We start from the raw sequence: 13,875 nt of genomic DNA on the forward strand, positions 1-13,875 counted from the left end.
AAAAGAAGTGTTGAAGGTGATCAGTTTATTTCATTTAATCATCTAGCCGTTTTTCTGGTAGAAATGATTATTCCCATTTTACAGACGAGGAAACTAAGGCAGGGAGTTGTTGAGTTACTTATATAAGTAAATGACAATGGCTGGATTTATTTATAAAGTAAACGACAGTGGTTGAATTTGAACTGAGAATCTGATTTTAAAGACCATCATTTTAAACTAAACACTAGCTGTCTTTCCTGGGGTTCTTGCCATTCCTCTTTAGAGAGTGAGGGAGGAGAAAGTATTTTGGACAAGACTTCTGGAAAGGAGTAGTCACCACACAATGAGGTAAGCACTCCGGAAGCCTACGGGGCAAGATTGAGGGGGCGAGTTATGAGGAGGCCTGACAGGCAAGCTACCGATGTTGAAGACAAGATGTTAACACAGGCAAGAAATAGGGCTTGAGGCAAAGGGACTCGCCACACTCCCTTCTCCCTTGGCCCCAGGCATCCTGGTGAGATTCATACTTCCGCATAACCAAGTTCTTCCCCTTTCGGTAAACACAGCACTCATGAGGTTGTTTATGGATTCCTAAAGTAATTCCTTTGCCAATAGGGCCTAAATGGCGAGTACACCTTTACTCACTCATTCCAAAACCTGTCCAGGGGTTTCTAGAAGCCTCCTTGGGCCCACCAGGCACAGAGAGCTTGGGAGTGCCTTTCTGGTCTGTAACATCTGGAGATGATCCCTGAATGCTGACAAGTAATTTACCGAACACCTGACAATAGGCAGCAAGGCCTGTGAAGTCAGAGACTTTGGATGGAGCCAAGCTCTGTTAGGTTCTTTCACTTTCTACTTGTATGCTTTGAGAACCTTAATTAATTTCTGTGCACCTCTAGCTGACCTTTGTTCAAAAGGGATAAACATTTCATCCTCATCGGTTGCGGAGAACATTCGAAGATGTGTGAACTGCAATGTTCTTAAGTGATCAGTAGCAGGTGGTGAATTTTGCGGCCCCAATTGAGCTGGGATTTCTGTGGTGCATTGAAAGTAAAAAGCCGGATGCTGGTTTCAAGAAGCCTCCCACATAGTAGAAGAGTTAGGCCCACCGGAAAATCAACAAAACTTCAGAGTAAGAACTATAGTAGTAGGGTATAAGGTAAGAAGGTAGAACAAACAAGAAGGAAATTAGCTCAGTGGTAGGTTGAGGTGACCATTGAAGCCATGGCAGGAGGCCCAACTTTGGCTAATGTGCAGCCAAAACATGGATGACCAAGATTTCATCAAGGATTGCCAGCTGTCTGTTTCCCAGTCTCCTTGATTTTAAGTCTTGCTTTGAAAACAAAAGGCTTTCTATTAAAATCAAAAGGCTCCTCTCTTAAAAATGCCTTGGATTTTAAAATAATCTGGTTCTTGTCACCATAGAAGTATACGATTGAAAGCTAGAGTTCAAGAAACTGGAGACGATGATGAAGGGTAAAGTTAAGAACCTAAAGGGTATAAGTGGAAGCCAAAAAGTAGGAATTCATATTTTTGAGGTCCTAATATGACTACCAAACACTGTCAGGTACTCAATACCTTACATAATTCTCAAGCAACCCTGTGACAATTTTACTGCCCCTCTTTCACGGATGAGAAAACTAAGACTAAAGGCATTTCAGATGTGTGAGCAGCACTGTATAGTTCATTAGTGGTAGAATCAGTTTTTAATTTTGATTCCAAATCTCATGGTTTTTCTATAGTACCAGGCAATTTTTCAAATATGTGTGTACACATGATTCTGCTCCTCCCATCTCCAAAAAGCCTGGCATTTATTAAGTTGTTTATGGTTCTCTAAATTAATGCTGTTGCCAACACAGCTTAAACAGAGACTGTATTTTAAACATAAACATGAGACGTACCCTTGAGTCACAGAATCCTTCAACATACCTTATTAATGGCCTTGATAATTGGCCTCCTTGTAGCTTTGTTTTTTGCAATGTGGCTTTGTAGCTTCTCTCACTGGGAGATAGAATCTATTTTCCTTTAAAACTGGGCTGTTGTTCTTCTGACTGTCTTTGGCCAGTAAAATATAGCAGAATACTAGAACGCTATGCTTCTTCTGGACCTCTATCTCCAAAGGCCCTGTGGACGTCACCTCTCCCTTAGATTCCTGCCAGGTTAGACTGGTCATCTGGCAGCATAAGAGACACATGGAAAAAAGTTCTGGGATCCAAGCTGAAGCCATCCTAGACCAGAGGGCTACAGATAACCAATTTGTGAATTGGGCACACATGTCTGAGTCAATCAGCCCTTCCCCAGGTCAGCAGCAGATCAGATCACCAATGAGTTGACTCATGAGGAATAAGTAAATGTTTGTTGTTTTAAGCCACCAATTTTGGAGTGGTTTTTAATCCATCAATAGTGAATGGGTACAATCAAAATTAATTTTCTTTCCAGTTAGAGGCCAATAAAAGCAAAGCATGTATCATTTCAATGTGTCTTCCAATGTAAAGTGATTGTTCCCTAGACCTGGTGGACAGCTGTCTCTTTGGGCTCTCCCTGTATCATGTTAGGAATTCCCTTTCCTTTGTTTTCTGAAACTCATGGCTTCTGCTTTCATGGTAACTCCCTTGATTTGGCAGTCCCAGTGGGACTCACCTGGTAATGATTGAGTGGATTTAAAATCTGACAGATTTTCATTCCACTTTTTTTTTTTTTTTTTTGAGACAGGCTCTCACTATGTAGTTGAGACTGACCTGGAACTCACTATGTAGGCCAGGCTCGTCTCGAACTCACAGTGATTCTCCTGCCTCAGCCTCCTGGATGCTGGGATTATAGGCGTGCACCACCATGCCTGGTGACCCTTTTCTTAATTTGTGGTTTAGCTAAATTAGAGGATCTACCTTGAAAATAATTCCCTCTGAATTTTGAAGGCAATCTTAACGACCATCTACCTTCCAATGTGGCTGTTCAGAAGTGTGGCTCTATTCTGATTCTTGACCCTGTATATGATGCTTTTTTTTTTTCCTAGAAACTTACAGAATCACCTCTTTGCTACAAATGTTAGTATATTTATGATGGCATGCCTTAGCGTGTGGGTTTGTTTTCATCTGTTGTAATAAGCATTCAATCCTGAGTCAAAAGATTCATGTTCTTAAATTCTGGAAATTTCCATTTATTTATTGGATGATTTCTTCCTCTCCATTTGCTCTTTCTGCATCTTGCATTTTTTTGCATGTTAGATTTCTTGGAATGGATCTCAATCTTTCTGATGTATTCCTGTTTCCGTTACTTTGTCTTTGTTCTGTTTTCAAAGCTTATTATCTTCTACTTTATCTTCCAAGACTTCTGTTGAGTTTATTTTTAAACCTGTGCCTTCATGTTTACATCTTTAAAAGCTCCTTTTTGAGGTATTGTCTGAATGTTCCTTGCTGTTTGAGCATTGTGTTCTCCCTTTATAGATAACACTATTTGCTCTTACTCTACTGAAACTATTAATGATCTTTTTAAAGAGCACTTTCTTCCGTGAATTGTCTCTGACTCTTCTAAACTGCCTTGTTTTCTTCAGCTCCTGTCTTTAATATTAGGTGTTTTCTGCAGGTTCCCAGTGCCCCTAGTGGTCACCTATGTGTAAATTGAGCTACAGACAGCTGATTGGGAATCCTTTGGGCTTCTTGAGGTGAGAGGTGGGAACTTCACTGTATATTGTTTTGCTTGTCCATTTCCTCGGGTCACTGCTGTTTTGGTATCTTTAGGGTTTTTTCTCAGGCTTATCCAATTCCCCGGAAAGCCCGAGCTTGCCCCTGGAAACACGTCTGGCTGCCAGTGTACCGGAAGCCAAAAAGAAGGGGAACACCTAGCAGCTTCAACATTCCTCACGGAGTGGGCTCAGTTTGTCCCCTTGCCCCTCAACCAGACCCTGTTTCGCCCACTCTATAGAGTCGATGTCTGGCCTTCTGCCAGGATTGAGAAAGCACAGCTGTGCAGAGCAGGGAAAGGGTCTGCAGTTCCGACTGCTTCTTAAACAGACCTTAAGTTTCTTTCTAATCCAAGCCCACCTTTTCCATCACTTCCAGAGTAGGAGGCAAGGATTTGGCTCAGTGGTTCTGCAGCTTGCCTCCCAAGCCAAGTGCAAGGGCCCCAGTTTGAGCCCCGGTACCCCCCGCCCCCCAAAAAAGGATGAAGTAGATAATTCTGCTAATTCCCAAGCATTTGGGGGATTCTGCCACATAAACTTGGTTATTTCTCAGCTTTCTCCATTGCTGCTTTAGGATTCAGCTGTTTTACCTTTATTTAATCAGTTACCAATTGAACACTACTTTTCTGCTTCAAAGTCTTATTGCTGTCATCTCTTCTTCCGATATCTTCTACCTGGTTCACTCCTTGTGAGAGTATGGTCCCTGTCTTTACAGGACTGTATGAAGGAATGGAAGTAAGAATGCCCGCACTCCTCTCTTTAATCCCAGAGTAGTTCTTGCTTTTAAAGAATTATCACCGGGCTGGGGATTTAGCTAAGGGATGCTGACACCTGCCTTGCAAGTGCAAGGTCAGGAGTTCGATCCCCAGTGCCAAAAAAAGCATTTCACTTCTTTCTCCAAAACAAGACGTTAAGTGATGGAAATCCATATAATTTTTCCTTTAGAAAAAAGGAGTGTGAGGCTTCAGTAACCTCTGAAAGCTTTTATGGTTGTTTCCATATTACACAGACATGCAGATCATACCAGTTCTGCCCCCGCAACCTCCCAGTCCACCTTAAATTAGAGACTCCTGAGTCCATTTCATTTAGCCTTTTAATGTAAGCCTTTTAATACTTTCCAATAAGAACTTTCAACTTGGCAATAAACATATCATGCTTTCATCAATAAATATACAAAAACCAGAGAGAGGATGTGCTCTGAAAACTCAAAGTAATGGTAGCAATGGTCATTGTATGTACATGAACAACTGGCTAATTTCTGAAAAATAAACATAAAGGACTTACAAACAGACACACCTACAATGTAAAACTGAATGGACCATATTATCATTTTTCTTTCTTTTTTTTTTTTTTTTTTTTTAAATAGAGGTAGCAATGGAGTATGTATGTGGATTTGTGTTGTCCAAAATAAAAAAGTCCATTGTGTGTGCATTTCTTTTGTTTTGTTTTGCTTTTGGTGCCAGGGATCGAAATCAGGACTTTGTACTTATGAGGCAGGTGTGGTGCCACTGAGCTAAATCTCTGGCCCTCCCCATTCTCTTTTTTGAGACAGGCTCTTGCTTGAACTTGTGAGCCTTCTGCTTCTGCTCCCCCCACCCCAAAGTCCTGGGATTATAGGTGTGCCAGTTTGGGTCATGTTATTCCTGTTCCTAAGTATATTTTACTCTTCCAGAAGAGTTGGATATTTCTTCTATTCTGCAGTAACAGGATTAAATAAATGTTGGCTAAAAAAGTGGTTCTTGGTGCAATGGATCTCAATGGAAAACTTTTTGAGAGGTTCTGTTGGAAAAATCCATTTTATCAGGCTAGAATCTGTAAAATGTATTATTGAAAGTATCTTTGGCATCCTTCAAATTTTTACCCAGAGTTAATTTAAAGAAAGCCCTCAGGAGACAAGAAAGATTTATAGTTGCAGGAAAATGTACATGTTAAGCTCTTAGGGTGCTTTGCAAAATAAATGCTGGCCTCTTACTTTTATAAATAAGACCCTGTGTAAGGACTTAGCTCAGGTCACCTGCCAAGTCACTGGCAGGAAAGATGCATAATCAAATTGTCCTAGTGTCATGGCTAAAAAAAAAAAAAAAAAAATCTCTGTATTAACCCACCACTGATCTAAATTGGAAGTTGTTTTCCTTCTTCTTTTGTTATTTAAGAAACATTCCCAATTAAGCATATCAGTTCAGGCAACAAGTGACTTTTCTGGAGGTCTGAGGAAATCAGATCCCAGTTTACAGAACCCTTTAACTGTACAGATTCAGTCTGTATGATTACAAGTAGTCTTTGGGAATTCCAGGACCAATGGGAAAGCCTGACTGATGAAGAAATGTCATGGAAAACTTGTTAACTCGGAAAAAACATGAGGTCAGAACAAAGAGCCTATTCATTCATTTAGCCATAAACCTGCTCATCTTGCGATAAGATTCCAATAGTGGGAAGCCTATAACTTGGGATTCCCCACATGCTTAACTCATCTGGAGGGGCAAGTGCATACAGACAATGTCGAAGGATAAACAAATACAGCCATAAACATAGTCAAACAGGATTTACACAGCATTCCACCTCACCAGCTTGTGCTAATCAGTTGGCCCCGACTCTTCTTTCATTTCTGTTGGCTTCTCTTTTTAAAACAAAATGTCAAAAGGCATTTGCCTGTTATTTTTGGAAATCACTAAGAGAATGAGCATCTGCAAAATGGGACTCCACAAATGATGGGTCATGCACATGAAATGTGGCTTTTCAAAGCCTTTCAGGGGAGAGAGAGGTGGCTACTGAAATGGAAAAATGGCAGGAGCTCTTCTGCTCACAGTTCTGATTCCAGAAAAGCAGAGTAAGCCTTTAGACCTCTTTAGAAACAAAATAGTGCTGTCTTCCTTGATCTTCTAGGCAATTTAGCAGAGTGGGGGAAAGGGGGCCTATGAGCTGAGTTTAGGGGACTATTCTCAGCTCTTCATGAAGAGCTATCGAGATCTGGACCCTGCAGTTTAGAAAGTGAAAGATCACAGCACAAAGGGTTAAGATGGAAAAAGTATAGATGTTTATTGCGAATTAGCTTAAACCCTTTTGTTCCTTTGACAAAGTAATCTGGGAAAAAAGTCATACTCATCGAAGGATGTTCAGGGTTTAATATTTCAAAAACACAGATAAATAGCTTACTACAGATAAATAGCTTCACCCTTTGGGTTTCTCCCCGAAGCAACACATAAACTTCCAGGGCATCTGTAAGAGAGGATGTGCACCTGGAACACCGCAATCTCCTGCCCCACTGGAAACCAATGACCCAGGATTAGGCTACTGGAGAAGCAATATGGACCCATTCAAATTTCCTCCCAGGAACCAATCCTTCCTGGCCCCAGGAACCAATCCTTCCTGGCCCCAGGAACCAATCCTTCCTGGTCCCAGGAATGTCCTTGGCTGGTGGCTGTTACCTGGCAGGTGGGGCTTGGGTGGGGGGTGGACTCTCGTTTCAAAAAGCAATGCTGTTTTTATCAACTGGACCTGACTTTAAAAAAAAAAAACACAAAAACAAAAAGGAATAGAAAAATTTATGCTAAAAAATGATCCCCAATAAAACAATCAGTAGCACATTGCATCTGTTAAGTGTCCCAGGTCCCTGTAATGGTTGTGTCTCCAACTGTGGGGTTTTTTTCCAAGATAATGGTGTAAATCTTACACCCCAATCTTCATGTCCACATTTTGCAGGTTCCGTGTCTCGTCAGCTGTCATAAACTGGTCTGGGGTCTCTGATGGTTCCTTGTTCACCAAATGCACCATTTCCTGAGACTTGCTGGCCTCTCCATTGAGTCCACTTGGCTTTCTGTCCTCCACCGCTCCATTGCCATTGTTGATCACCAGCTTTTTCTTCTGCCCACACCTGATAATATAAAAGAATTATGTTAGAAAGGGTACAGTGACTCACACCTCATCACTATGATCATCATCACTGATCTTCACCATGGTCATCACTAATTTGATGGTCTTAATATGGGCCGAACACTCAACTTATTCAATACTCTTGCTACTTTATCTTACTGAATCTTAGCAATCAGTATTTATGAAAGTGGACCAGCAGCAAAAGTAAAACCTGTGACCCTGTGAGAAATGCAAATTTTCAGTTCCACTCCAGATCTACTGAGTCAGAAAACTCTAGGCAGTGATCCCCTATTGGAGGTTTAACAAGTCCTTGGGGAACAACTGAAGCACAAATATAAGAATCAATGTCCAGAACTCTGGGAATCCAGTGCTACTATAACCCACTACTATAGTAAAAAAGAGCATGGGAGCTGAGATTTCAGGATCTCCTCCATGTTACTCAACAATCAGTCAGAGTAAGGACTCAGACTGCTCTGATCCCCAAGTTCTAATTCTCCTTTTATCGTACTACACAATGGAAATATTTGCCTCTTTTAAGTACTTCAGCAGTTCCTGCAAATTTAGAGAAGCCATCAACATGATCACATGATCACTATTAATCATTCTGAACTGTGTATTTAAGAAAGTCCTACTATTTCCTTTTCCCATTAACACTTTGTTGGCCTTGTCAGTATTCTACTGCATATATAGAAAAGAATCAGAAGACATTGTTCTAGAAGCATAAGGTCACTCATTGATTTGTTCCTAACATTGGCTAATTTTTATATAACCCTGGATGTAGAAGATTTAACAACCTAAGACACATTATTTACTGTAACTTTAAGGTTTCTCAGAAACTACTTGAGATTCAAAAGTGTAAGAAGGTCTTCTACGTGAAAGCATGATGTTGACTTTGACCTTGAGAAATGCCATACCATTGCTTCATACCTCCCAGCCCAGTGCTTGCTTCTTTTTTCCTGTAACACAATCACTGTCACCCATATAGCAGCTAGACTGTGATTAACAGAAAGATTCACAGCTGCATAACTACAAGCAAATTGGGACGAGCAGAGATGAATTGCCATTTATTGAGTACTTCCTGAATCCCAGATGTGTTAAAAGTAATTTTCTGTAATCTTTACAATAATCCTGTAAAGCAGCTTTTTCTCCCCATTATACAGCAGTAGAGACTGAGACTCAGAGAAGTTTAAAAACTAGTTTGATGTCGTACAAGGGGTGAAACTGACCATATTCAAACCTAGACCTTTATGACAAGGGACCTTTCTAGACCTTTCTGCCTTGCTCTATCAATCAATGCTGCCAACCATCTGGAGATTTGGATGCATTATGAAGTCAGAATTGTTCACTTTGCCACTGGATGTTTGGAGTTGCAGAGACAAAGCCTCCATTATTTATTATCATGGGCCATTCCTTGTAGAACTGCCAAAGCCATAAACTTTAATCTCTTGTTTGGGGAAACAGAAATTTTACCTCTCCAACAGGAGGTAGAGCCTATATCCTCTGGCAGGAGGCTTTGTGAAAGGTGGAGGGAAAGATGCTTGAAATGTGACTTGTAAGAGCAGGGAACATGGATGGAGGCCACATAGACAGTAAGGTGTATGGTCAAGAGCAGAGCCTTGAAGTTTTGGTTGTTAGACCTTAGAGTTGTATGCCCGGGGGATACTCCCTTAACCTCTCTGAGCTTGTTTTCCAACCTGTAAAATCGGGCTGTTAAAAGTATCGATCTCATAGAATGGTGAAAAGCCCTTGGCACAGAACCTGGAACTCAATAATAAATCTATTGTTATTATTATTCGTTGCTCTAATGAACAGTGTGGGTTGAGGAGATGAAGGCCTTGCTTAAGTAGTTAGAACAGTATCTGGAATACAGTCACCATTCAAGAAATGCTGGCTGTAATTGTTAATGCAACTAGAGCCTATGAATGGTCTTCACTGGTCTCTGGCTGCCTCCACCTACCTTGTTTTACACACTCTGAGGTCGGCTTAAAAGGCTGACTTAAAAGTAGACTACTGTGGCTTGTATTATTTCAGATTCTCAGGTGGTACCCTGTGTTCTTTGGAGAAACATTGCCTAACTGAAGTAATTTCTATTTGCCTGCCTTATGGATAGTTGAGAGATGGGAACAAAACATTGTGGGAAAGTGATCTGTAAGTTTGGAAAACGGTGCATGCAATGGGGCGAGGATTAATATTAACTCAATTGAAGCTGATTTTGAAAATGGTAACCCTTGGCCTGTAGAAAACAGGAACATTGTATTAGACCTTTGGCATATACCATTTCCCCTTGGATTCATGTGTCTGAGTTATTTCAGGAGGCAAAATGATTCTCAGGCCAATATTAAGTTCTCTAGACATTTAATCTGTACCTTTAAGAGGCAAGTTATAAATTTTAAAGATTTTTCTTAGTTACAGGAAACTGGAAGGAATGTGAGAGCTGAGAAGTCTTTAGAGATCATCTGGTCTAGCTTCTTCATTGTGTAAAATGGACACAGAGTCCAAGAGGTCATGGGTATTATCCAAAGCCTTGCATATAGCTCGCTGCCAGAATCATAGCTTAGATTTTCTATCTCCAAAGACCAGAAAGCCTCACTGAATTGCATCTTGCAGCCTGTGTCTCCTCTTCCCTTACATCTTGGGGGTTTTCTGGACACACAGTGTCCACACAGTGCAAAAGGACCCAAACTGAGATCTCAGGTAAGTTGGAATAGGTTGGGTAGGATTTAGAATGCAGGGATGTATCTCAAAAGACTTAGGCAAGAAATTTAACAACTGATTTCATGTCCCTTCTACGTGGAGGGGACATGAAATTCCTGAAAGATATTTATGGATTTCTTACACTGTTTTAGGTCTGTGCCATCCCGTATAGTAGCCACTAGCCACATGTGGCTATTATACTTCCAAGCCCCGCCCAGTCCTGCATCACAGCCTCAAAGCCAACACTTTTCTGCTATCGCTCTTGCAACCATAATTTCGGTAATTATGACTGGCTCTGAGGCTGTTTTCCACTAGCAGTCACCAACCCCGATTTAGCAGTGGCTCTACTGCCACTGAATCTCAAGATTCTTTTAGAGAAGTGATGGTACTTTTTGTTGTCTCTCCTCTCTTCCTCATCAGTGCTAATAGTCAGAGGAGCCACTCCAAAGATGTTTGCTGAATAAATGAATGCCCTTTGGAGACCCAGCTAAACTTTCTTTGATGGAAATAGGATTCTGCATATCTCTTAAATATCACGCTCAAAGCAGAAAGGCCCCAGCCTTCTAAGAGGATTAGAAATGGGCTGTCAGCTGTAAGCACGCTGCATACATTCAGGGAAACATGCAGCCCTTAACCACCCTTTAGCTGCGTAGCAAATCTGTTTTCAATTATCAAATCAGGACACAGTGATTTATGGCATCCAAACAGCTACTTTCCCGGTGAGATACTTGCTGTGCCGAATCCTGGCTGTCCCTGTTTGCCTGTTGCTAGGGTGACTGCTGGTCTTGGGTGGAGGGGGAGGGGAGCCATGGGGCTCCTCTGCTCTGACAAGACAGGGAGCGACTTGGGAGCTAACCAGCTGCAATGTAACGACTCCAGCTGCTCTGGGGACAGTTAAGATGCTTCTCAGAGGGCTCCCCACGTCCACAGCGTCCAGGCCAAGTTGCCATGGTGACATCTGCACAGCTTATGGACTGAATCTGTGAGCCAAAGTGCTACATTCTAGGGCCTGGAACAAAAAGGGCTGATTTCAAACAAAAGGAAATTCATATTTAATTAAGCAAAAGTAATCCAAGGGAAAACAAGGAAGCTGGGGGTAAGTACAAAGACTCTTTGTAAGGGCTTTCCCAAGTCTCATTTAAATTCAACTAAAAAAAAAAAACAAAACAAACTCTTTCCATTTAGATGTAGGAGCCCATTGGAGTCTTTCAGATTTTTCTCCTAGTTTTTCTTCCTTATGGGAATCAGCTATTATGACGAATTCTTTATTATGCTCCCAAATATATAGACAGCAACACAGCTATTTGACTTTAATGTAGCACTTTTATTAACTTGTTAGAAGCATAAAATGGCATCATTTGATGTCTTTGGATAATTAGAAAAATTGCTAAAATTGCAAAGGCTGTGCATGGCACTGGAGTTAGATGTCTATTGCTTGTTAAGAGCCAACAGCACAGAGTTTATAATTCTCTCAGGGGCTTCTCCCAAACTCAGGGGCATTTCTGGCTTGTGGGATGATTGAGAGGCACAATAAACGTGGCCCTGCTTGGAAATAAAACTCTCTTACCTTATAAGAAGCAATCTCCAGGGATGTTTACAAAAAGTTAGTGCTCTTATGCACATGCTCATAAAATGAATTTATTTTTATTTAAAAGTGGGAAATTTATTTATTTAAAAATCCACTTATTTAAAGGTAGCAAATTAGACTTGTAGTTTTAAGATACCTCTGGCTAAAGTTCATTTTCTCCGTTGGCAGAACGATTACTACTTTGCCTCACTTTAGTTAGTATTATTTCTGGAGGCTGGTCATGGTTCAACCAAGTATATGCATCCTGTAAATAACTTTGTAAATGTGAACCTTTGGTTGAGCTAGGGAGAGAAAGGGGCCTTTAAGCGTATAAAATCTTAATTCACTTTCTGTATGGCTTGACTCAAGATGTCCTCCAAAGCCTCCTGTGGTTACAGATGGGGCTTTTCAGAGGTGGCTGGACCTAGAGAGTGTGATGTTGGTTTAAGAATGTGGTTCTGGGATTGACTCACAGTGCAGTGCTAGGATTAAGGGTGCGAGGATTATGGGTATGAGATACAACATAACAGACAGAAATGGCTGCTGCTGTCACAGCAAGCACTTTTCTTGCTGCTGCTACTTCTGCCTGCTGTACTATGGACTGTTTCTTCTCTGTGATGCTCCTGTGCCATACTTTCGTGCCTTGGAGCCAGCTGACTTTGCACTGAAACCTTGACGGACTGTAAGCCAAAATAAACTTTTTCTCCTTTAACTTTGGGAGTTGGGTATTTTGTCTCAGCAACAGGAAAAGTAACTGAGACACTTTCTGAAAGAAAGTCCTTCACGGTTCCGAAGCTCTTCCTAGGCTGTGACCTGAGCCCTTCCAACTTCAGTTTTCAGAAAATAGAAAATAACATCATTATAAAAACAAGCAACAGACAAAATGAAAAACCATCATCTGCTGCAGGTAAGGGCTGTGGACAATTCCCTGGACCTCAAATGGGCTGACAGACAGCAATGACCAATCAGTGACCACTCAACCCCTGAATCATTATACATTTTGTGCATCATTAACGCACTTAATAAATACTTGCTTAACAAATCAGTAAGTACATATTTTTATATGCCTTTATGGTGAGATATTTTGTAACTTTTATCAGAGTACCCAGTTTAACCATGAAAAAATTAAGAACCATAAGATTCAACCAATATGTAAGAATCCAAATAATTACAGATGTTTCCGTTTGCATGCACAAAAAGTTCTTGGGATCTTGTTAAGTGAGACTCTGGGCTTGTGTCTGAGATTCTCCATTTCTAATAAACTGCCAGGGTGCTGAAGCTGCTGGTTTCAGGCACTATACTATGAGCAGCAAGGATGGAAAGCCTCAGTTTAAAAGATACTCTTCAAAATTGCAGGCCCCAACGAGCAGCCTCTTACCTTCTCCGACTGTTGACAGCGATGCAAACAGCAAGAATCAAAGCCAGGGCCAAGAGAGATGCCAAGATGATGAGCCATTCTGGTGCAAGTGAAACAAAAGGCATGTGTGAACATCAGAAACAAACTTTGGAAAACAAAAAATGCAACTGGAACATCGGCCTTGGCTAAACAAGGACTACAGTCAGCACTGTAGAAAGGCTTGACCAAAGGGTCCAGCCAACCAGCGTCTCATTCTAAAAGAGTGATTTTGCTACAGGAGTTGGTTCAACAGAACTTTCATACTAATCTTTTATCATCAGTCAGGATTTTCACAGTCCTGCCTGGAAAAATAGGTTTCTAAAACCATAGAGAATGAAACTTGTTGAAACTTGTAGATGCTTTTGGTGCAGTGTCATTAAATAGATGAAAGGAAATTTATGCTTCCATTGAGAGAAACATGCCTTTCCTGTATCAGAACACTTGCCTTCTATTTTGTTCAGAAATAAGAATGGAGATCACATTCTAGTGGGTGGGACAATGGAAGGAGGAAGCAAGGTAAATTTGTAAACATTACTAGAGGTTCATGTGGGCCTACTTGACAATAGCCTTCAAAATATTCATGTTTATACCTCAGGGAACATACAGGACCTCAACTTTAGTTGCCACGATATTCATTGCTATATTATTTATAGTAATAGAAGTTGGCAGTAACCTAATATCAAATAGTAA

The 13,875-nt window shown here is 40.9% G+C and overlaps 1 protein-coding gene and 1 long non-coding RNA gene across 13 annotated transcripts in view; one reads left to right on the forward strand and one right to left on the reverse strand.

The window, feature by feature from the left end:
- Positions 1 to 5,215: 5,215 nt before the first annotated feature.
- Positions 5,216 to 13,875, reverse strand: part of Cd44 (CD44 molecule (Indian blood group)) — an 85,536-nt gene continuing 76,876 nt past the window's right edge. For 11 of the 12 annotated variants that reach the window (XM_010612585.3, XM_010612584.3, XM_010612594.3 and 8 more), the window contains 2 exons: positions 13,168 to 13,246; positions 5,216 to 7,529 (listed from right to left, as the gene is read on the reverse strand). In XM_010612585.3, the coding sequence (XP_010610887.1) occupies positions 7,325 to 7,529; positions 13,168 to 13,246 (284 nt within the window). In that variant the 3' untranslated portion in view covers positions 5,216 to 7,324. Of the gene's footprint in view, positions 7,530 to 8,787; positions 8,806 to 13,167; positions 13,247 to 13,875 lie in introns of all 12 variants that reach the window. The other variant, XM_010612596.2, reaches the window with a different exon arrangement.
- LOC104854183 lies at positions 11,247 to 13,460 on the forward strand. Its single transcript, XR_002024977.2, has 3 exons — positions 11,247 to 11,318; positions 12,529 to 12,696; positions 13,146 to 13,460. It is a non-coding gene; the product is annotated as an uncharacterized LOC104854183 (long non-coding RNA).

Source organism: Fukomys damarensis, unplaced genomic scaffold (genome assembly GCF_012274545.1).
Source record: "Fukomys damarensis isolate Sample0158 unplaced genomic scaffold, DMR_v1.0_HiC HiC_scaffold_27, whole genome shotgun sequence".
Lineage (NCBI taxonomy): Eukaryota > Metazoa > Chordata > Mammalia > Rodentia > Bathyergidae > Fukomys > Fukomys damarensis.